Source organism: Grammomys surdaster, unplaced genomic scaffold, assembly GCF_004785775.1.
Source record: "Grammomys surdaster isolate TR1022 unplaced genomic scaffold, NIH_TR_1.0 348, whole genome shotgun sequence".
NCBI lineage: Eukaryota > Metazoa > Chordata > Mammalia > Rodentia > Muridae > Grammomys > Grammomys surdaster.
The window spans coordinates 158687-183623 of record NW_021604767.1 but is presented as its reverse complement, the minus strand read 5'-3'; the positions used below and the strand labels follow the sequence as shown (position 1 = coordinate 183623).

Sequence of the window (24937 nt, the reverse complement as noted above, 5' to 3'; positions counted from 1 at the left end):
GCCTGTAGCTATAAACCTAGCACTTGAAATATTCAGTGGGAGGATCAGCCTAGGATACATAGTGAAATCCTGTCTCAAAAACAAAAACAGAAACAACAACTGCACAAATTGTATGTGTGTGTTTTTGTGTGTATGTGTATTTGTGTAGTATCTTTATATCTTCATTAAAAGATTGCCTAGATGAGGCAGATCTGCTATTAAGATATCAAGTACAAAGAAAGTACAAAACAGACTTAATGTATTCCTTTCTTTGTGCCATTTATTGGACCTCATAGTGAGTGCTATTCACAGACACTCTACTGTTAATCCGCAACCCTTGCTTAGCTTTTGCAGCCTTGTTCTGGAGAGTTGTGATGGAGTTTGCATCTCATGCTATTGATGGTGTTTCAATAAGAGGAAAGGTAGTGCACTGCTTTACCCAGCCTTTCTTCTTTCTTAATCCTCCCCATTATGCTTACGCCCCGAAATGAGTCCTTAGGACCTTTCCCAGCCTCGTTTTCAAGGTATTAGTTCAACTACTTGCTCCAGTGTACACATGACTGGTTTATGTTAAGAGCTTGGAAGAGAATTGCTTTGTGCTTCTAGATGGATTACAGTCCCTTGCTAATTATCACTAACCATTTAGTGCTATTTAGCCTTGTGCAGGACTTGCAGGGTGACAGAGGTAAGCATTAATAGAGCTACGTCTTCCTGGATGGCCAAGAAGAGGAAACCTTCCTTTACGGAACTTTGATTTATTTTAGCATTTGATGCGCTTGAGGGTCACATCCTCACAGGCTTCTGTGCTGGCATCTTGATTTTAAAAGCTTTGCACCATTGGACATCTATCTACCAAGGAGCATGATTCATTAACTTCATTTAATTCTGAATCTCCAGTGAGAGCACAGATAGGACTTTACAGCACAGGCTTGTAAATGATTTCATGTTTCTCATATCCCAAACTTTTAAGTGAGGAAATTGAACTTAAACTCTTACCCCATTGCTGTCCAATCCATCACCTGCTTTTTTTGTCACTACTGTGGCTTACTTGCCAGCTGGCCAAGATGTATGAGTATTTGTTGATGATATTGGTCTTTGTGTCCTGAATCATCTATTCTGTTTTATGTTAGACTTATTTCGTATAACAGACGCTGTGAAGGATGCAGAAGAAACCTAATACAATTTTCTAGTTTTTGTTTGTGTTTGTTTTCTTTTTATTTGTTTATGTGCTTGATTTCAATTCTGGGTAGTTTTGAAAGAATATGCCACCAAATGGCAAATAAAATAAAATAATGTGTGGTGATCTCTTTGTCTTTGGTCATATTCTGATTGTTGGCATTTCTTCCTAACTGTTTATGCTGCTCTTGTATGGAAGGGTTTCTCACATCTTGAAGGCTTTATTCCAGCTAGAACATCACTGTTCTCTCTCAGAGCCTTCGGGGTCAAGCATCTTTACCATCTTTGCCAAATTGGGGAACACATCACCTGCTGTGATTGCGTGGAGGAGTTTACTTTACACTTGCAGCATCCAAACTTGTGGAGTTAGGGAGTGCTCCTGTGAGACAGAGAAGAGTTTCTATATCCTATGTCTGGCTGTCTTTCTGGTCTCTTGGATCTGAAGGGTAGCAGGAGCCAGGTCTAATGTCAGGTTGTTGCGGCTTGAGGCTGTGTTGTAACTTTCGGTGTGGTCGACTGATTCTTAAGAATCTGGGCAGAGAATGTAAGGCCAAGTTCCCTTGACAATGGAAAGCAAAGAGAGGCTTTGTTGATTGTATCATTGAGTCTCTTGAGAAATATGGTAATGATATAGATCTACAGTATTACAAAAACAGTCTTCTAAGTTTCATATACAGATCTACATGTGATATGTAGGTTATAATCAACGATACTGCAGATTTCATGATTCAAGTAGCTGTATTTTGTGGTTATACCTGCCCCTTTTGAAAAGCTGGGCTTTCTAAAAGGAAGCTCAGGCTGGCCTTAGATTTGCTACATAGCTGAACATGACTGTGAATTTTAGATCCTCCAGCCTTCTCCCAAGTGCTAGGATTACATGTATGCACTACTATGCCCAGCTAGAAGAGAGGATTTTGACTGTTCTCATCACAAGAAATGTGAACTATTTGAGATGATGAACAAACTGAATATCCCTGACAGTTTATCTGTGCATATAATAGTTTCATTCCAGGAGCTATACAGTTCAGGAAATGAACCTTGGTAAAATTTCTTCCCTCTTGTCTCTTCTCCTCTCACCACCTGCCTCATGCTAACGAGACTGTCATTTTTCTCTGCATAGTATTGTCCAGCCTGAGACTCTCGAGTCAGTGTACTTCTGCCTTCGTTGCTTCCTTACCTGTGTCTGTCTGCTCTGCATTGCTCTGGCGTGCAACCACCAGTGACTCCAGGTGGTTCAGTATTCTTGGGTTCTGTTCAGGGATCAGGGTGCTTCTGGATGTATAGAGCACACTTTGCCAGTGAATCTGCAGGTTTCCAGTTAGGGTCAGATAAGCTCAGAGACTGCTGGGCTTGCAAATTTGGAGGATAAATCTTATAGGGCATGTCTATCATATTTTGTACTCATCTCTTCCTCTCTGCAAATTTGACTCTTTTAGTACTAAGTTACACATCACAAATACTGTTGGAAAGCTTAGAAGAACACGGACATCTTTCTAACTGGATGAATTTGGAGCAAGGTGCAAAAGACCCTTCTGTCCATGGATGCACCTGGTTAATGCGGGGATGAGTAAAGAATAGTTATAAATACTTAAATGCAGGCCCTGCTTCAGCCTTAGGTCTTGAAAAAAAAAACCTCATGGGTGCTTATAAGAAACAGAGTTTACACTTGATCTTGGCCAGAGGCTGAGAAGCCATTCAGAAATAGATTTTTTAAATGGATAAAAATCATTCTGGATATACAACAAACTTTTACCTGTGTTCTCCCCACTCTCATTTAGAGTTGGACAACCTCTGGAAGAGGGAAGCCATCTCATCTTGAGTTGCTGTTACAAAGTGATCTTAGCTGATTAGACTGAAAACAGCAGAACTTATTTCTCCCATTCTGAAGATAGGGAAGTCCAAGGTTAGACACCCACAGCTTTGGTCTCTGGTGAGAGCCTACTTTCTGGTTACAGGATGGTGCCTTCATAGTATGTCCTCTTATAATAGAAAGGACAAGGCAGGCTTTGGATAAATGACAAGACCTCGTCATCTATGCAAAGCCATATCTCCGAATGCTATCATATTTAGGAGATAATTTCAATCCTATCTTTGGGTCAGAGGGCAGTAAATCCCCCAGAGCATCATAAGAGGCTGTTGTAAGAAGACAAACTGAGAAGGGCAGGGAACTGTGGTGTTGAAGAGTCAGTTCCCTTTTCCCTAATCCAGATTCATTGCCTATTGCTTTGATACACTGCTTAGTCTACACTGGGAGAGATGGAGAGGAATACCACGTCTTCATGGCCTACTCTGGTGTCTGCTCTCTGTTTTGTTGGTACTTTCATAACCACATGTTCATTTTTAGTGACCATTATACTAGTCAAATTACCGTTGGGCTGCTTCCAATTAATTCAGGATGAAAGATAACAGCCAAGTTGATACAAAAGCAGTATTCAGAGTGTGGGAGAAAAAAGAGATTATCATTGATCAGAAATTCTACATTGCTTTAACATTATAATGTCTGCCTAGTTCTAAAAGTGCTGCTTTGGATTTGTAGAAACTTTTCAAAATTCAGGGAAATACCCACAAGAGAAATCCTAGATTTTTTTTATAACCTCTTCAGATGAAGATTATATTTTAATTTTTTTCAGCATTGTAATGTCTGTCTTTTTTATACAAATGCATATAACTTTAAAAATCTATAAATTTAAGTAAACATAGCATATAGCTTTGCACCTTATTTTTCAAACTGAATTGCTTCTTAACCACTCTTAGTTTTCATTTTAAAGCAAAAAATTAGTTAAGTGTATTTATGTAATTATGTTCTTAGATAAATGCTGTATCATGTTCTTAGAATAGATACTATAATATATTCTTAGGATAGATACTGTAACATGTTCTTAGGATAGATGCTGTAACAAGCTCTTAGGATAGATGCTCTAACAAGTTCTTAGGAGAGATATTGTAACAAGTTTGTTCTTCCTTACATTCTGCAAGTAATTTCAGTGTTAACTCTCACTTTCCTATTTAACAGAAGACAAATTATTTTTCCCTTATTATTTCTTAGTGAATGTAAACATATATATGGATATTTCTCCTAAAGTTTTAGAACAAGTTGTATGAGATTAAAATGGCAGGCAGAGGGAAAGTAAATTTGTCAAAATGGGAAACACATCCCAGATTACATGGTATCTTGCTTTAGCCATGTGTAAAGGGTAGGAAAAGATAATCTCACTGAATGTTAAGTAAAATTCAGTGATTTATAATAGTAATAAAAATTTAAAAATTGCCCAATCCCTCTAAAAAATTAACGTCAAACAGGACGGTTCATGAAATGTAGATTGTTATAAATTCTGCTTTTAGGACACAGGGAATCAATGTATTAGAGATTTAAAGGCTGTTATTTTCAGTGTTGGAACTGTGGGAATACTTGGTTTTGTTATATATTACTGATGGTAAAATAAAGGGTTTTGATTGAAAACACTTCTTCTGCACACCCGTAAGTAACTGCCCATGTAGAGATCCTGCATCGCCCCCAGTAACCTTTAGCATTTGCATCATCTCTTTGCTTTTCTCTTTAGGACATCCAGGCAGAAATTGATGCCCACAATGACATATTTAAAAGCATCGATGGAAACAGGCAGAAGATGGTGAAAGCTCTGGGGAATTCTGAGGAGGCGACAATGCTTCAGCATCGACTGGATGACATGAACCAAAGATGGAATGATTTGAAGGCAAAATCTGCTAGCATCAGGTCAGAATGCTCAATATTAAAATAAAGGCATGTGTGTGTGTGTGTGTGTGTGTGTGTGTACATGCTTATGTAGATTTGGGTCTATCAGAAAGAGAAAGGATTAATACAACTCTATCAGAATTCGTTTAAGATTTAAATCCAAAGTCTATTTTTTTGCCAATTGGTACTGAAGATGTACTTAACAGTAGAGGGCTTAACTGTGGATAAGTTCATGGGTTCAATCCTTAGCACTACCGAAAGAATAAATAAGTAGTTAGAAGTTTTGCCTTGTTTATACCCAGTGCACTCAGCTGTTTGTCCCATGATAATCACAGTAATGTTTTAACCATACAACAGTAAGGATGATAATATCATTGACACTTACTAACTGCCAAGTGCTTATCATTACATTGTATATTACATACTGTTAGGATCATTAGAGCCCTATCTATCTATCTATCTATCTATCTATCTATCTATCTATCTATCTATCTACCATCTATCCATCTATCTATATATTTATCTATTTATTTGAGACAAGGTCATAGTATTGGCTGGCTTAGAAATCACTACATGACCAGACTGACCTTGAACTCACAGATTTATCTGCCTGCCTTTGCCATTCAAGTACAGGAATTAAAGGCATTCTCTTTTTACAGAGAAGGCGTCCTATAGCCCAGGCTGATCTTGAGTTTGCTTTGTAGGCAAGGTTGGTCTTTAATGCTTTGTTAAAAACAAAAACAACAAAAAACCCTTCCTTTTAATTATGTACATGTATATGACCTTTGTAAATGTATGTACACCATGTGTGTAGCAGCCCATGGAGGTGGAAGACAACATCGGATCCCCTAGAACTGGAGTTATGGGTAACTCAGAGCTGCCATGTAGGTATTAGGAGGCGACCTAGGTCCTCTGCAAGAGCCCTAGGTGCTCCTGACTTGTGAACTCTCTCTCTCTAGGCTCTGGCCTTTAAATCTTCATCCCTCATCCAGATGTGCTGACATGACATACAAGTCCGTTTAGAACAGTTGCTTACTGTACCAGTTTATCCATCACTTTGTGTACAGTAGTTGGTCTCACACAACTACTTCACTTAATTTATACAGTAAAGATCATATGGCTTCTCAAAACATGTTTCTATTGTTAAGTGGCACGTGACTGTTCTTGGAAAAAATCCTGGCAAAGTAGAACGTCAGTGTTTCCATATGAGGAATTTAGTGATTATAACGACTGAGCTAATAAGATAAAAGCCAGAATTTGAATTTAGATTTCTTTAAATCTTGGTATTGGATCTGTTTTGCTCTATCAAGTGTCTATGTCTAATTTGAAAATATAATTATTTATTGAGATTATTATCTCTTTTTTAAAAAGCAATTTACTTTTTTTAAAAAAGATTTATTTATTATATATGAGTACACTGTAGCTGTCTTCAGACACACCAGAAGAGGGCATCAGATCTCATTACAGATGGTTGTGAGCCACCATGTGGTTGCTGGGATTTGAACTCAGGACCTCTGGAAGTGTAGTCAGTGCTCTTAACCACTGAGCCATCTCTCCAGCCCTATTATCTCTTACAGACACTAAAATGTAGAAGTCATGATTCAGTTCTGCTTTGGATGAAAGTCAAATTCAGTTAAGTATGGACATTAGGATCAGGGGTCTGACAAGGAACCAGCATTGACAAATTATTTAGAGAAACAGAGTATTAGGCACCATTATTAGAATTCAAGCACATTTTAAGGTCATACTCAGTAGCTGATAGATGGTTTCTAATTGGCAATAAGTTAAGGGGATATTTACAGAAGGACATATTAGGAAGAGTGATAATTCCAAAGAGGAACGTTAGTAAAGAGCCTTAAATTTGGTTGTATCACGTGTTGAATATGCATAACTTTAAAACAAAATGATCCTGAATTTGATTCTTGCACTTTACTATTTACTTTCTGAACTTGGACAAATTACTTTCCCCTCTGAACTTTGCCAAGTTGTACTATCTGTATCCAACACACTTGATTGTCAGGAAGACTAACTAGAATGATTTGATTGTTTCTCAGTCTGTAGACCCTGGTTAAAGTAGACTCTAGGGTATTATTCATACACAAAGTTGGGTGAGTGAATCTACCTCAGTTGGTTTTGGGAATTCATACAGAGACTGCCAGAGAACAGAAATTGTCCACTATTATTTGTCCTGGATGATTTTCTTACGAATAAAGGTACCATGTGCTGGAACATACGTGCTCTACTGGGTCTCATAAATTAAAACTTACAGCCCCTCTACTTCTTAAGAAGAATGAATTGTGCCATGCTATACACTCTTTTCTCTATAGCTCCAGTTGGAAATTATCTCTGCACCAGCCACCTATCCTATTCATTTGAGCTAGAGATGGAAGCCCAGGCTTTGCTTATGCTGTGTTTATATCCATCTGGACTCACTTGTGCTTTCTATGATTAGATATGTGTAACTAAAGAAGAAAGAACTTTTCATTTTTTATCTTCAAATATGTAAAGGAAAAATGAAATCACATATCATTTATGAATTTGTATGAGATAAACTAATTTATTTTTCTCAGTAGTAGGCTCTTCTTCATGTAGGAAGCTCAGCTTAGAAAGAAGTGGAACAGGGCAGATTTGGAGAGCATTGCTTTGGAGAGATACTGTCTTCAAATTCTGGTGTTGTCATGCAAGAGTCAGTGGGCAGGTTATTGACCCATGTGTGTGCTTCCATTTCCTTGTATGTGAATTAAGAGTAATTTCCTTAATGGGGCTGCCATGCATGTTTTATTTAACACATATACAGTGTCTGCAGGAAGTGGCTTGTGTTTATTACTGTTACTGGTCAGTGCTTCTGTGACACTCTAGAAATCCCTCCCTTTCCCCAGCCCCTCCCATATCTCAGTCATTAGTGTAGAAAATGTTCAAGGCGTTTATCAGTAAGTAGTGCCCTCTTTCCTGGCTGGATTCTGAACAAATGTGAACGATAAGTGGGTTCAGCTGCCTCCTTATAGAATCTAATGCTATGGGAATGACAGACAGGAGCTGGGTAAAAGGAGCTGTCTCAGAGCTTAGATTGCTAATTCACCCCTAGAATGATGCAGAATTCCCAGGAGTCACTACTCAAGGTGGCTTTTCAAGTGAGACACTCTCTATGAAAGAGTGAAAAAACAAATCTCTGAAGGTCTGTTGTACAGCAAAATTCCCCTCTGGACCAGTTTGTATCTAGGTCTCCTTCATTATACAGGCAAATGATGTGGGTAGAGTTGCTGTTCAGATCACTCCTCAGCCCTTTCTTTCCTCTCTGGCCTTTGGAGTCCAGCCTGGTTCTTTCTCACTTTGTCTTCTGTCGGTATCAGATTCTCCGATGTCTTTAATATTTCTGCAGACTCTTCACTACTCTTCTCTGTAATTAATTGAAAATTGGCTTTTCTCTTAATTGCCTACTTTACTTGAAATGTTCTTTAATAGGGGTTAATTTCCTCCATTTTCCTTGCCTAGAAGCCAGTGGGAATACTCTGAATATTAAGCCTCCTATGGACACCAAACATCAGTATCTCAGTCATAAACTGGCCTTGGAAGGCAGTTGGTCTCCAAAAGGAGCCCTGTCACGTTGGGATAGGTGGCTGATTGGCAGCCTCATGTGGCTACTCCAGCCTTGCTTCCCGTCTCTCTATATCTCTTTTTCTTTTAGAAATAATGCATCTATATTTCTGCCCTTTTATCATCTCACTCCTAATCTATAGGACCATATGGTTCCTGTTTCTTTGAAGTGCACATACAACTTCCTTTTATCCCCTGCTCCCAGCTCTCATCGTTGGTGGAAACATCCACACTGGGAACTTTTTTTTCCTGACATAGAGTTTCTCTGTGTAGTCATGACTCCCCTGGAACTTGCTGTCTGTATCAGGCTTGCCTTGAACTCAGAGATTTGCCTGTATCTACCTCTCCAGTGCTGAGATTAAAGGGATATGCCATCACCCAGCAATAACATTTTGTATTTTAGTCTTCAAGTTGCTCTTTGCACTATCTGTGAAAGTTCTTAGCCCTGTTCTATTCTTAAGTTCCTCTAGACCTGCTCATTCTGAACTTCCATTGATTTCATCTTCATCTTGGCCTCCCTGACATACCCAGTCCCCAGGGGACCATGGGCAGGCTGATCTCCAGAGGAATTCCAGTGCATTTCACCTGGTCATGTGAATTTCTTAGAGATTGGCCTTGGTTAAACCAAATCAAACTTATGTACAGCATTATTAATGGAACTCTCTCATATGAAAAGCATGGGCCTTCTGCAGCTGGGACCCTTTCTTCCTGAGCTGGAGCCATCTATGTATTATTATATAACTGTGTCATTTATTTTATACACTATATTTATAATTAAACTACATTACTATAGACACCTGAAGTATATTTAAAAATGTAACTCCCCCAACATTTTCTTTTTATTCATTGATTTAGCATTTTTCATACAATATATTTTGATTATATTCTGGCCTTTCTCCCAAGTCCTCGCAGGCCACCCAAACCTTCTTCCAGCCTTTTCCATGATGGCCTGCTTCATTTCTGTCCAGTGCTGTAATAAAAGCAAGGGGAGGAAAGGCTTTATTTCACTCACAGGTCAACATCCCAGTCTCTTATGGCAGGAAGTCAGGGCGGGAACCTGGGGTGGGAACTGAAGCAGAGGCTCTCGGGAGCCTCCCTTACTGACCTGCTTCCGTGGCTTGTTCAGCTTTTCTGTACAACTCTGGACCACAAGGTTGACACCACCCACAGTGAGCTGGGCCTTTCCACATCAGTCATTAGTCAGGACAGTACCCCAGAGACTTGCCTACAGGCCAGTGTTACAGAGACGTTTCCATAACTCCTTCCACCCAGCTTGGAGTTCTTCATAAGACATTCCAGTCAAAGTCCTGCCCTTGTATTCCCCCATCCCCCCCCCACCCCCCAATTGAGCTTTCTCTTCTACTTCTGCCCACGTTAATATACTGGTACCCACATCCTCTACCCACTACTGTTGATCTTGGATTAATGGCTCCCCTTCTCCCCTCCCTCCTTCCTTCCCTTTGTGTATATGTGTGTGCTCATGACCATGTGTCTTTTTAGAAGCATCTGCATGTAGATGCACATGGAGGCCAGAGATTAAAGATGTCTATTTTCTTCTGTAGCTTTCCACCTTTTTTAAAAAACATTTTTGTTGCTGTTAACTTTGAGGTGGGATCTCTCATAGAACCTGGAGCCAGGGAGCCCCAGGGATTCTCCTGCCTCCACATCTCCAGTACTGGGTTACAAGTGTTACCTTGGATGCAGAGACTCTGAACATAGATGCTTATGCTTACATTTCAAGCATTTTACCAACTGAACCATCCCTCACCCCCACCCCAGATTTGTGGTGCTTCAGGAAGGGGAGTAGGGAGGCAGAAGCTAAGGTTTATTTATATAATTTAATACTGCCTACTTACAATTGGTGTTATAATTCTGAATAATTTTCTTTTTATTCACCTCTATGCCTATCTTCAAAGATCTTGTTTTCTCTTTCATCTCCCAAGCCTTTCTTTCTGTGGATGACTTAATTATTTTCTGAGGATGAGGCCATTTGATTGATAACATCTGTCCCTCCAAGTAGTTAATATTTGTGGCTTCTATATTTCAAATAGTGTTTAGTTCATATTGCCATGATGGGGGAATGTTTCCTTTAATTTGTTTTTAGGAAGTAGATATGTGATCTTTATTGGGTTTTTTTTTTCCCTTAAAAATCTACGTATGGACATCACCTACTCTAACCATGGTGTAGTCACTGGAACAACTACCCTAAGTATTACTGTAAAGTCTTTTTGGATGACAATGATTGAGTCTTCAATGTGCTAAATATGCTTTAGCATCTTAAATACAATGCATAACATTTTATATATATATATATATAAAACAGGGCAGTACACGACAAGTTATTTGAGGACTTAAAGTTTCACTTATAAAATAGGCTCTTAGTGCTGGCAGTACTTTATGATAACTTTTAAAACTGAATTGGAATTATACTAATAAATTCAAGACTGAATGCCATGGCTTACACTTTTAAATTAAATTTATTTAATGTAAGATTATGTTAATTAAATATCCACTTATCGGCTTAATGATGTTTAATATAGATCCATCCTAACACAAGGTTTCAAAGGCCGGGGAAGTTGTCAAATGTGACAGAAACAGAGTGCAAAGATAAAATTCTATCTTGCATTTCTTTTATAAGCCTTTTAAAAATTTGGGTCACTGTCCTCCAAGCCCTTACGGGTGATGGCCGTACGCCATCCTCCTTTGTGCCGCTTGTTGTCGTGTTTTACAACCTTAACCTTAAGGTGTTTTAACCTTAAGGACTTGGCTTTGCTAACCACATTATAAAACTAAAGTCTCCTTCTCCTCAATGTAACAAAACAAGATTCTATTCTCTCTCTGTTAGAACATTCTCCAGCCAGGCTCTCTGTCAGGAAGAAAATGGCCTGTGACAGGAAGGAGCCCTGTCTGTCTGGTCGTGCCATGCCTGATTAGCCGTAAGTGGCATATTAAACTCTTAAACTGTGGCTAGTGTGACTGAGGAACTGAGTTTCAGTCTTAGTAATCTTAAGATGTTTGTTTCAATAGCTACACCTCACAGATGCCAGCCACTTCTAGTCATATCTTTGGGGTTTTCTTTAGTGGCTGAATTTTAAGGACTGACTGTTTTATTTGGTTGATCTTCCACGCTCATTTTGGGAGAAGGTATACTCTGTTTGTAATGTTGTTACCTTATATGCATTTTAGTTACATTCATTGTTGTTGTTTTTTAATTGTAACACAGTTTAAATTAAGTGGGCTTCACAATATCTGAAAAGAAATCACACTTGTATCCAGAATTACAGATTTTATCTGTGTAGTTTTTTATGCTACTGGAGGTAGTATGTCTTTGTCTTCTCTTCACCGAGACCCTTACACATCTTAGGAGATTTAGTTTGCAAAAGTGTTTTGACTTGTGTGCAATTTAGTTGAGCAATTTTTAGTTTTCCTCCTTTTGCTATTACTAACCAAAGCCGTGGTTAGTTGAAGTCCACATCCTCCTAGTGCTGCCCCAGGCCCATGGCTGCTTTTGTGTCTCGATATTTATTTATCAGAGGCTGTCAGCTTTCCCATCTTGTGAGTGTATTTGGTGAACTTAATTTTTCATAACTTGACCCTCAACTGTTGACAGTTTGCCTTTTTGATTTGGAAATCGTGTTGTACCTAAGGGGTGCCCGGAGGATATTGGTTCACACTGATTAATAAGAGCCCCCCACCTCTCTCCTCCCCTGACACTCTCCTCTCCCTCTCTCCTTCCCGGCCTCTCTACTCCAACACCTTTCCTTCTCTATTTCCTTCCTTTGGGCGGGGTCTCATATATCACAGGCTGGCTTGGAACCTACTGTGGAGCCAAGAATGATCTTCAACCGTTGATCCTCCTGAATGCTAGAATTACAGGAGGGCACCACCTTACCTGGCTTATGATTTGCTGGGGATCAAACCAGGACTTGTGCATGCTAAACACTCTACCAACTGATTTTTGACCCTGGTCCCCAAACGGGCATCTTTTAGCTTACACGATTTTCTTTGTTGATAATTATATTCTGGAGAGAAGTCAGATAACTTATTTGATGACAGTTACTTTGAAAAATCACTTTGGTGATTTAAATAGATAAGAGTGTACATTTCACTCTGTAATCCTTTCCCTACCATAACCAATTGGTAAAGAGAGCTTTTAATAAGTTTTTGTCTTCTAACAAGTCTTTATATTATAATTTTTTTTTATTTTAAATTTTTATTGGCTATTTTATTTACATTTCGGATGTTATCTCCTTATATAATTTTTAAATGACTAGTCATATAAGAACTTTTAAAACTCAGAGCTTTATACAATCAGATTTCATCCAGAAAGGGACACCTGTGTAATGGAGAATTCATTGTAAACACTACCTAAGGTTAATACTATAATCAATGAAAGGTTCTATTGCATTGCACATCATACATATGCAAAGTATGAACTGATGTCAGTAAGACACTGTGATAATTATTAAAAAATCATTTCTACAGATATGAATTATGTAAAGCAGTGTTTTATCTGAAAATTCCCAGAACATGTGGATGGCCTGCTATCTGTAGTGTTGGGACAGTTTGAGCTATGAAATGTTTATAGTCAATGGAGAGAGACCACAACCAAGCCAAGCACAAACATAGTTTTTCTTTACAGAGCCTTCAACCCACTGGCCAGGAAAAGACTTTCATCTTGAAAGATGAAAGAACTCAACCGAATCAGGAACACCAAAGGCTACTGCAGAAGCCTGTGCCTATTTGGGCATATGGTAGTAATCTGCTAAGCGCAGAGGTGCAATGTCCTGGAGAATAAGCAGAACAGGTTTTCCAGGCAGATTCTGTCTGATGAGCTCAGTGTTTATTATGGGAAAGTAGAGGTATAGAGAAGCACATGGAATCGATGCTTCCATTTTCATTTCAAAGCTGCTTTAGCATCTCTTGTAAAAGTATTGCCTTCATTTGTGCAGATGGTCCTCCGGGGGCATAATGTTCAACGATCGATCCCAGTGTTTCTGTCTAGTCAATAGAGTCCATTGCATTGAGGAAGACATTTGTGTGCTCTTCAGGAAGCATGTAGGACTACATTATCAAGGGACATGATATGTAGCTTAGTTATTGATTGATGATGAAATTACAGACACTGAAGATGCAGCATCAGATCTGGATAAGAGGTAGGACATGCACATAAGTGGTTTACTTAGGAGATATTTAGCACTTTCTGGTTGAGTGGAGACCTGTGATTTCTAGCTCTCTTTTGCATTTAACAATGATTTGTAAGCAATTGCAACAGCCCTGTCTGGTATACATAAGCAAGAAGTATTTTGCATTATGGCACATAACTGTACAGGAATTTCGATTAATATATGATTGGAATGATTTAGCTGTGTTCTATGGCAAGAAATTTTTTTGTTTATCAGGAAGTCTCGCCCCAAGTTAATAATAATACAGAAAAGCTGGAGCTCAAGCAGAATCAGGATCTTGTCAAAACATAGTTGTATCAGGTAAAGTCAGTCCTGGCATCTGTGGAACAAATAGAAACAATAGTAAAAGAAAGAAAATAAAGTGGAGTGTGTGTGTGTGTGTGTGTGTCTGCCTGCATGGGTGCCAGAATTTGAAGTCATGTGTCCCCCTCTGTTTTTCTCAACTTCATTAATTGAGTCAGGGTCTCTAGCTGAGCTCAGAGCTCATGGATTCCAGCTAATGTAGCTAAATTTCTTTGCCTCTCTATTGCTGGGATTATATGTAGCCACCACGCCTCCCTGCCTTTTTTGTTATTGTTTGTTTGTTTGTTTGTTTTGTTTTGTTTTGTTTCTTATATGGGTTCTGGGGATCTGAATCCAGTTTTCATGCTTGTACAGCAAGCACCCTACCTACTGCTCCATTTCCCAACTCTAAACTAAACTGAAATATAAGCTATACAGTTTTGAGATAGTTATAAAATTCTTTGGACATGTCTAAGACTTAAAAATTATGTTTTAGTATTTTATAGCTAACCTTTTAGAATGGGGCATAGACTGTTCAGGTTTGAGTCGTTAGTTTTATTAGCCAGATGGTAACACATCTGTGGAGAGATGGAAAGATAATTGGCCTTTGCAGTGACTATGTGAATGCAGACGTGTGGTATTTTAAAGGAATCCCAGGGCACCAGCTTTTCCTTTTGGTCTGGAATATTGGATGGTAGACCCCAATTATTGTTGTGTGAGCTAGCGATGAGCTAGATGAACTTTGAACCAAAGTTTATGGTATCTGTTGAATGAAGACTGGAAATAGCATCTGAGTGTGATCAATGAGGTAATGCTTGCTGTGATACCTCTGGCAAAAGTGTTCACTTTGAGACAGAAGTGCAAGCGGATCAGAGGTGCACAGGAAGTTACTGAGTGGGCTGGGAGACAATAGTACCTGAGCCTGGTGGACAGCTCCCGTGTCCTTGGTAAAGGATCACATTTATGGAAGCGAGGATCCTAATGCCAACATTATACAGTAAAGGCTGTCTTAGAAGACATGGAGTCTGAATGTGTGCTTTATGTAGCTGAAGCTTCCAAGATAAGTCTGTCTGTCTGTCTGTCTGTCTGTCTCTCTCTCTGTGTCTGTCATACACACACACACACACACACACACACACACACACACACACACACACACCTGCACACACACCTTTGGAAGACGATGTGCACTGAGGCTATGTGAATCTCCAATAGGCTCGACCCTTTGAACCTGGTTGATTGCAGACATGCTAGGCAGTCCATCTCAGCAGCTTAGCACTAAAACATTCATCTCTTTCCACCTGGGTGTAGCAGTCCCGAGAGAAGTGCAGTTCCTTGAGTGACTGCACTTAAAACATGTACTGTTTAAGTACATGTTTAAAAACAGTACATGTTTTTAAATCCAGCCCTTCTATGGGTTCCAGGTTAGACGGATGGGCCTTTTCCAAGGTCTTAGCTAAAACAAGGAAGAATTTGTCCTCTGATTAGTACTAAGATTCTCAAAGGATTCTAGTCAGCCTAAAGTCAAGCAGTGCCCTGGCTAAATAGGGACTTACTGTTTTTCAACCATTCGGAGTAAATATTTCTAATGTCTTAATTCTAACAATTTACTTCATTATAAGAAACATTGGGGGTTAATGATTCCCTCTCCTTAAAAGATTAGTCTGAGGGCTGGCAAGATAGCTCAGTGGTTAAGAGCACTGACTGCTCTTCAGAGGTCCTGAGTTCAATTCCCAGCAACCACATGGTGGCTCACAACCATCTGTAATGAGATCCAATGCTCTCTTCTGGTGTGCCTGAAGACAGCTACAATGTACTCATATAAATAAAATAGAAAAATAAATCTTTAAAAAAAATAAGATTAGTCTGTGTTTTCCTTTAGAGAGAGAATGAATATATTTTAAATAAATATTTTTTAAACACAAAAGTTAGTAACTATTCTCTGTGTTTCTTTTTCTTTCTTTCTTGTGTGTGTGGATTTTTTTTTGAAACAAACCTTCTCTGTTTATCCTCTGCTCAACTATTTTGCTTTGTCTGTATACGAGGCTGGTCTTGAACTCACAGATATCTCTCTCTGCCTCTGTCTCCTGAGTGCTGGGATTAAAAGCATAAGACACCAACCAGGTTCCAGATGTTTCACATGCATTCCATTTTTCTTCTTCCTTTATCTTTGTATTTTTATAAGAATGAGAAAATTATTTGAATATTTGTATTTAATATTTGTATAGTGTATGTGAATGATCAGAACCTGGCTCGTAATTTAAGTATTATAGACATAGCCTGGGTAATATAGCTATTTTGAACTAACGGTTTCTCACAGAATATATTTCTGTAGCACAAGTAAGTCTCCCCCCCGTTTTTTTTTGACATGACCATTGTTTGATGATTATGTATATGTACATGGTGTATGAGTATGTCACTCTGCATCCTTATCTGTCAACAGAGCCCATTTGGAGGCCAGTGCTGAGAAATGGAACAGGTTGCTGGCATCACTGGAAGAGCTGATCAAATGGCTCAATATGAAGGATGAAGAGCTTAAGAAACAGATGCCCATTGGTGGGGATGTTCCTGCCTTGCAGCTCCAGTACGACCACTGCAAGGTAAGTCCAACATCTGTGTACTTTTAAAAAAAAATTTTGATAAATTTTGATAAATTGAATGAAGTTCTAGAAAAATGAAAATTTAAATTAATTACCGCAGCTTTTCCCCATCTCTGGCATCCAGTTGTTTGTATTTGGGTATCTTATTTAATTACATTGTCTGTTTTAATTTGTTTCTTGTTTGATGGTTTGTTCACATTTAACTAAAGTTGTTTATAGTTCAACCATCGAAAGTGGGATGCTGCTTCTAGTTTATTATGAACTTCATCTAACCTTCTAGTTGATTTCTTTGAACATCAGCATCTTGGAAAAAACTTTATGTTATCCTTTATCTTTATCTCTGCATGAATATATAGATGCATTCATGCATGTATTTTAAAGGTAGGCTCTTTCTTTGTAGGCTAGACTGGTCTCAGACATACCATGTAACCTAAGCTAATCTCAACCTTGTATTGATCCTTTGGCTTCAGCCTCCCAGTGCTAGGATTGCAGTGGTGTCTCTGATGTTACGTCTAACTGTAACTTAATCACCAGTGTGGAAGTCATGGCATCAGAGAGAATTTCAATGTAGACCTGGGATTGGTGGTATGCCTTTGCTTCCAACACTCAGGAGGCAGAAGCCTGTAGATCTATGTGAATTTGAGGCCAGCAAAGGTGACAAACTCAGACCCTGTCTCAAGTAAATGAATAAATACATAAATAAAATTCCAAAGTAGTTTTAAGGATATAGCTGTAAAATGTGAGCTTTTCCCACTGGTCCCAATCTCCTGGAATGACACCTCTTAAGACTCAAAATATATCTACAAACACCTTGGCCATAAGCTTTGGTCTGTTTTCTAACCACCTCATAACTTATATCCCATTTATTCTAATGTAAGTTTTGCCATGTGACTGGCTCCCCCTGCTCAGGTCTCAGGTCTTTTGTCTTCCCCCTAGGTGAATACTGCTCTCCTTGCCTTGCTGTATCCCAGAATCCTTTCTGCCTCTGGATGTCACACCTTCTATTCTACCCTTTCCTAAGGGCCATAGGTTTTCTTTTTTGACAAACAATGCATCCATGTAATATGCAAGACATTCTCTCCATATAATACGCAAGATATATTAGCCTGGTAAGTAGCACCTGCCCAGCTTGCTGGAGATTAAAAGAAGACAAGCAAAACTTGAAAACATCTTGTTCATTAAAATAAAAGTACAGAAAATCTGTAGGGCAGATTTCAGTCCTGTGTCAAATGAAGATCACAGTGTGAAACAGAAGATCATTTTATGATCTTTCTGTGTTTTATTTTCTTAAACACAGCTCTTTCTCTAAGTTACATTTTCTTCTGCACAGACATCCACCTCTACACACAGAGTTTTCATTCTGACAATGAACAATTAATCCTGAAATGTCATCTGACATATCCCTCAGCCCTTAGATTTTTAAATATCTTCTCCTAATCCAAGTTCCATTAATTTATTTATATCCTTTTATACTCTTTTCTCATATATTGAATATCATTTAGTTCTGTTGTATTTTTCCTATCCATATGCAGTGTGAATTCTCAATCTAAGTCTGTACATTTTAATACAACATAGTGTACTTGTTCCCGGTTGAAGGATGAATGCAAATACATGTTCCTGTGGAAAGATACCATCTATTACATAAGATGTTCTAACAGATATTGATAGGACTTTGAATTTTATTTTATTTTGACCCTTGTGCTTAGTGAATAAAATTACTATTTCAACAGAAGAGAACAGGATAGATAGCTCTGAGATAGAAAGATACAGAACTATAGAATAGTACTATAGAATACTATAGAACTATAGAATAATCGTGGATTTTAAGTTTGTGACTTTACAAAATCATTGTTTTTTTTTCTGTCTTTCTTTCTCTGTCTCTCTCTGTATCTTTCTCCTTGTCTGTCTCTGTCTCTTTGTCTCTGTCTCTGTCTCTCTCTCTTTGGTTGAAACGGAGTCTCTATGTAGTCCTGGAACTTGCTATGTAGACCAGGCTGGGTCCAAACTCACAAAGATCTTGCTGCCTCTTCCCCCTGATATTCCAGCTTTTTTCTGAATTATGATTATTTCCTTTCTGTGGGTCAGGGTACTGGGAGAAAATCCAGTAATACCAAGTTTTTCTAATAATATTTAGTGTTCTACATGTGTGATACATCCTGCTTATGACTGTGTCTCACTAGCTTTGAATAAAAACTCATGTCTTAGGTGTGAGATTATTTTCCTCACAGAACCTTGGTCTCACCATAACAGTCCCTGCTGGCCCTCCCACTCAGTCCTGACTGGTTTCCTAACTGTGCCTCCCAGCGGTGCTGCCTAACTCTGGGGCTATTTTACTCTGTCTCACAGCACTGCCTGACTTACTCTGTTTTAATTCTTTAGCTTCTGGCATTGAGATAATGCTGACAACAATGCTAGTAATAATGTCAGTTCCTTTACTCTGCAAGTGTGTGAGCAACAGATAGACACTGGCTATGATTCTTGTCACCGATGAGTCATCCCAGAATGAAGACAAGGTTTTGCAGCTGGGAGTGTTGCTCAGTAGTGGAATGCTTCCATCACGTGCAAGGCTCCTGATTCATCCCAGAACTACAAAATAAATATAGGAAGGGAGAGACTGCTCAGTGGTTAGGAGAACCTAAGCCCCCACATGGATGCTCACAGCCATGCATAACTTAACTGTAGTTCCAAGGGATCCAATGTCATCTTCTGGCCACCACAGGCATCAGACATGCATGTAGTGTATATATGTATATGCATATGCATTTATACATATAAAAATTAATAAATCTGATAAAAATGAATAAATAACTCAAAGCCTAGTTCTTGACTGAGATGGCATGAAGTAAAAAGAATAAATAGTAGATGTGTTTGTTTGTTTTTTTTAAAATACATTTAAAAAGAGAAATGCAGGATTGGTGGCTGCCTTGAATGCAGGAGATGAAAGGGAAAGACTCAAGTGTGTCATAGGGCACATGTTTTGGGACAAAACAAATAGAAGCAGAAATATCATTTAAACAATTGGAAAAATTCTGAGAAAGCAGATGGGGAGAGAAATCAAGAACTTGAGTTTTGACATGGTAAGCTGGCCACACTCATTAGGAAGTTGAGTAAGCAAACTTGAAATTAGAGAAAAGGTTAGAAACAAAGCAAAGTTATAATGCGTAGATCAGCTACAGGGTTGGCTGAAGCCTCATTGGAAGTGATTGTAATTAGAAAAAAATGATGTGTAAGAAATGAGTGAGGAATCCAAATTTTACAGGTCAGGAAGATGAGACCAAGCTCACAGTGTAGAAGAAGCTGTAGAGCAGAGTCTAGGATACCAACTAGAACTGTCCAGAGCACAGTGTGAATCTATGGACCTGGTACTGCTGAGGAATTGAGTAAAAAGAGAACTGGGCATCACACATCCTGAAAGCAGTCCTATTGCCTCAAACAAGACTGAGTTTAGTGGCCTGATAGACTTTGAAGCATGATTGGGGTAGATTCCAGAGAGCACAGAAGCAGAAATACAGGAATTTATTTGAGAGTTTGTTTTAGAAGAAAGAGGAGCGTATGAAGGAATATGTGCAACAGGGATATGAAACCCAATAATCATTTTATAAAGATGGAGGATGGTTCTCTGGGCTGATGGAAACAACTCTGGAAAGCAGAGAGGGGTCAATGATGTGTAGTAGAGAAGGTCAGATGAAGAAAGGACCAGGGAGTTGGTTTTGTGCAGGAGGGCGGGGAGTTGAACCATCTGAATAGCAAACTACATGGAATATGTAGGCATGAGTGGGAGGAGTTTAGTGGATTTGGGTTTGGAATCATGAAGGCGTTATCAATGAAATGAAACCCAAGATCGTCAATTGAATATAAAAAGGAATGTTGAAGATGTAGCACAGTGGTTGAGTACTTGTCTAGTATTCACAAAGCCCTTGGTTCAGTTTCAGCACTAGGGTGGGGCGTGGGTGGGGGTGGGAAGGAAAAGATGTGTAGATTTGAAGAGAGCAGAGGTAGGGAATAGTCTTAAAGTGGGTTAAAAGGAAGCAAACGAGGATGCTTTTACAGCCTGACAGGCCAACATTATAGGATGACTTGATGTTGAAGGGCATGAGTTACCCACTGGGCTGACCGATTATTCCAGCTGGGAGACTGATGTGTGGGTGTGGCTTATAAAGGAAGCAGGTGTTAGATAAAGAAAGGCTGTTTATAGGGCAGGCTACTGTTAATGCTAATGCTAAGTGTATATCCGTGAAAGCGATTTGTACAAGTAAGAGTCTGGAGCAAGGTCCTTAGCTAAGCATCTGATGATGCTCTGAGAAGCCAGGGCGGTGTTGGGACAATCTGTGTGGATATCACAATCAAAGTGACGAGGAAGGCGAGCTGTTGTCAAAAGGATGACTCTGAGAAAGATGGCCCATGGTGACACTGTAGAAAAATCTAACCTAGAAAGGACATTTTACATATTTCTTCTGGTCATGTATGTTGAAGTACATCTGTGTTCCAGATGCTTTATTCTCTCCAGTGCCAGCTTTCCTGGCTTAAATTGATGGGTGATGGTAGAGTTGACTGGCTACCACTTGTTTACCATATAGTTTCCTTTACCTACCTTCTGATCGGGTAAAAAAAAAAAGGAAGCAGTAAAATATTTTAAGGACTAATGTTATATGTAGTAATATATTTTCTACTAAATCAACAGTATTCATTTGTTGAGAAAAAATAATTCGTAAAGTTTAATAGAAGCAAATCACTACTTAACCTATTTTGTTATAGAACTTGCTCTGATACAGAGCAGTGTGCACAGGTAAAGATTCTATGTTGAGCATTGCTGATACAGAAAGATTACCAGATTCACTGCTTCACTCAGCATGGCCTTCATACTTTCATTTATGGGTATAGTAATTGATATCACATCAGGTTTTACCCCTATGAATTATATAGGAAGGAAAACCTCAAGAGGAGAAATTAAGGCTTAAACCTGATTCTCCTGTATTTTCTCCCACATTAGGTTGTGCCATTTGCTATTGTGTTGTGAATAGAGGTGTGAAAATTAGGGCTGTGTTGACTCCTTCCTTGGTGTGGGATACAAGTGTGCTGGGTGGACAGTCAATCTGTGCTGACATGGTTGTAGGGTGCATGAGAGTAGGATGAGGAGAAGCAGCTGGCTGCTCAGATGCATGTTAGTGTGGGTGACAGATGCTAACAGGCATTGCTTTTGAGGAGATGCTAAGGGAGGACCTGGAGCTGAAAGGAGAAAACTTTCACTTCACAGCTGGCTTTGTCACTGTCATCCTGGGACATCATAGTGAGGTACAGAAGTTGGCTGGCACGTAACACATCAGTCACTTATTTGCTAGAGTTCTGAAGGCTGGAAATCCAAGATCAAGGAACTGGGAGATTTGATGACTGGTGCTGCTCTGGTTCAGAGACTATCTTTCGCTCTGTGTGTCTGGTGGAAAGGGCTTCTTCCTAAGGGAGTGAGTTCCATGCTTGAAGCCTCCTTCCCTGGCAGTCTGCTCACTTCCCAAGCCCCATGCCTCCTACTGCTACTCTAGATTTGCAGTTTTTAGGAAACATAAACGTTCAAATCATGGTGAGTACTTCCACCTCCTGTGCAGAATTATTCCAAATAAAATAATGTGATGGACAATAATTTTCAAGAATGTGAAGTGCCATAGGGCAGTATATCATTTTACGCAATTGTGTGCATTCTTCCAAAAGCTGCTTTCTTTCCCAACAACCAAGAGTCATTTTTCAAATTATGTAATTATACATATGTCACAGATGGGTATACTTATTATTAGTTTATGTTAATATAAGTGCACAGGATTAGAATTAGAACATAATCATTATGCATTAGGATGATTACAGCATAACTTAAAGAGATGTGTTACTTGTTGTGTTGGATATTTTTTTTTGTCCAGCAGAAGTGACTCATTGGAGGAGGGATTAGTTTTGACTCTCAGTTTCCTGTTGGGGAAAGAGTGGCAACATTCGTAGTGGAATGTGTGGTCCCTGCCCACGGCAATGGTAACATAAGCATCTTGGGTCTTTCTCAGCAGATGAGGAAACAGAGTGTCCTGGATTGCTTCTCCATTGCTTTCATAAGGCGCTTGGGTGAGAAAGGCTTACAGGTTGTAATCTGTCATCTATAGTGGGACGGCAGTGCAGGAACTCGGGAGAGAAACCTGGAGGCAGAAGCTGAAGCAGAGACCAAGGAGGAATGCTGCTTACTGGCTTGCTTGCTTACTCAGCTATCTTTCTTAAGACAGCCCAGGCCTACCTCCCTAGGAGTAGGCAGTGGATCGGGTCCTCTTACAGCAACTAGCAACTAAGAAAATACCCCATAGGTGTGCCTACATGAGAGTCTGAGGGATGCAGTTCCTTCATGTAAGTTCCCAGGTGTGTCAAGTTAGCAAACCAAGATTTTCCATTGCACAGAGAGCTTGGGTCTTAGGTAGAGCTGTCTTGGGATACTCCAGTCCCTGCCACTGAGCTGCATATCTGAAAACTTCTAAAACCTCCTAAATAGTACCAGCAGCTAGCGCACAAGTTTCCATACATTGTCCTGTAAATGTAACTTTTATTCTCCTGTAATTGTTGTCTCAGAGGCTTATTGCCTCTGTCTGCTAACCTACACCTAGTCCCTAAAGGTTTTAGCTTCTGTACCATATTATCTAGGCCTAGAATGTTTTCAGCCTTGAGACTTACTGCTGAATACGTTCACCTTTTCTAGATCTTTCTGATCTTTGGCTGGCTGGTCTAATCCAGCTTCTTTCTCTCAGTTTGTTGCTGAGTTGCTCTGCTTGGCCTCCCTCATATGCAATATGTTTTCTGGGTCCTTCTCATTGCTGGCTGGTTCCTTCTTCAATCTGTCTCTGTGAAACTCTCCCAGTAAAACTACCTCCTTCTCACCTCCCCCCTCTCTCCACTGCTCCTTAAGTAGCTTCCCTTTCTTCTCTCTTCTCCTGAGACTTGGGCATATCCTATTCTGTCAAATCTTTTTCCAGTTCATCACTTTGTCTGCCACTCAGTTAAACATCATTTCAAACATTGGTGTTTACTTCTACAAACTAACTTTTAAAGGTGTGTGCTAAGGACTGAGCCACACCACAACTGGAAGCACGTTTTTTTTTTTTTTTTTTTTTTTTCAGTAAAGAACAAACTCTCAGGGTTCACTGTGTGATTAAATATCCTTCAGTGTGATCCTCTAGAAGAAGATGCACATGGAAGCCGTAATAGCTGTCTGAAGTTACTCATTGTCTTATGGAACACCACCAGCATTTGAAAAATCTCTGACAGTTGAACTACAGCAGAGTCAAGCAATTCCCTTAAAGTTAGTCTCTTACAGGTGTGTTGCCAGGCAGTGGTTTTTAAAAAGCCCCTTTTCTCCAATTTCACATTCTTCCTATTGAGAGAAATCTTTACTTACTGTATGTACACCTGTAACTTAGACTTCCCAGCTGTTAGAAGCTCAAGGCCATGCTCACTGCATAGAGGAAAATGGAGGAGTGCTGCTTAGCTTGATGAAATCTGGGCAGCCTTCTCTTCATTTTCGATTCCCACAGAGATTCATCATATTCCTGTTGTGTGCTTGCCAGTTTCTAAGCCACTGGTACAGAGAGCAGACACAGCCCCTGTTATGTGCAGGGGACAGCCTGTGTGATCCTGTTCTCTGTATAGTAAGAGAGTATTCAGAGAAGGGTTATGGCAAGACTGTGATATGCCCATTCATGTGGTTTCCCCTGGTTGGTGACAGCCCTGTTTGTCCCCACCCCACTCCCACCTTTGTTCTTGCAGACACATGGACATTGAATTCATGGACATGTTTATTTCCAAATTCCTCTTTAAAGGACAGAACTCTTTTTATTTATAGCACTACAGTGCAGTCTCAAGCAGAGCATGGAATGAGTTTTTTATAAACAATGTTCTCACGGATAGGGTTTTAGCATTGTGAAAACTGTTTCTCTCTCTCTCTCTCTCTCTCTCTCTCTCTCTCTCTCTCTCTCTCTCTCTCTCTTTCTCTCTCTTAGATTTTCTATTATAAAGTGCAAGGTTGGTTTTTTTTGGGGGGGTTGTTTTTTGTTATTGTTGTTTCATATCTGCTTTTTTAGGTTTCAATTTTTGTGATGAAGTTAAAAAATCTTCCTAACTTAAAAGAACTTTTAAGCTTTCTGGCGTGTGTTTGTGTGTGTGTGTGTGTGTGTGTGTGTGTATTGATACCCTTCCAAAGCATTTCTTTGATAATAGAATGACCTGTTAGTTCCCCACCCATGTATACTATTCACTGAATGCCTTATATGTTAAAGTTGGTGCCTATGTTCAAAATGCAGTAAAACCTGGCTTCTGCACCTCTGTGGTGCGTTTTAATAATTTCTATCCCCCAGAGATCCTGTTCTTGTGGTTTGCTTGGATGTATCCAAAGG

General features: G+C 39.4%; 1 protein-coding gene across 5 annotated transcripts in view; it reads left to right on the top strand.

Annotated features, from left to right (window-relative positions):
- Utrn (utrophin) overlaps positions 1–24937 on the top strand; it is a 429847-nt gene that overhangs the window by 274566 nt on the left and 130344 nt on the right. For all 5 annotated transcript variants that reach the window (XM_028779235.1, XM_028779234.1, XM_028779233.1 and 2 more), the window contains 2 exons: positions 4716–4888; positions 16373–16529. In XM_028779235.1, the coding sequence (XP_028635068.1) occupies positions 4716–4888; positions 16373–16529 (330 nt within the window). The remainder of the gene's footprint in view (positions 1–4715; positions 4889–16372; positions 16530–24937) is intronic.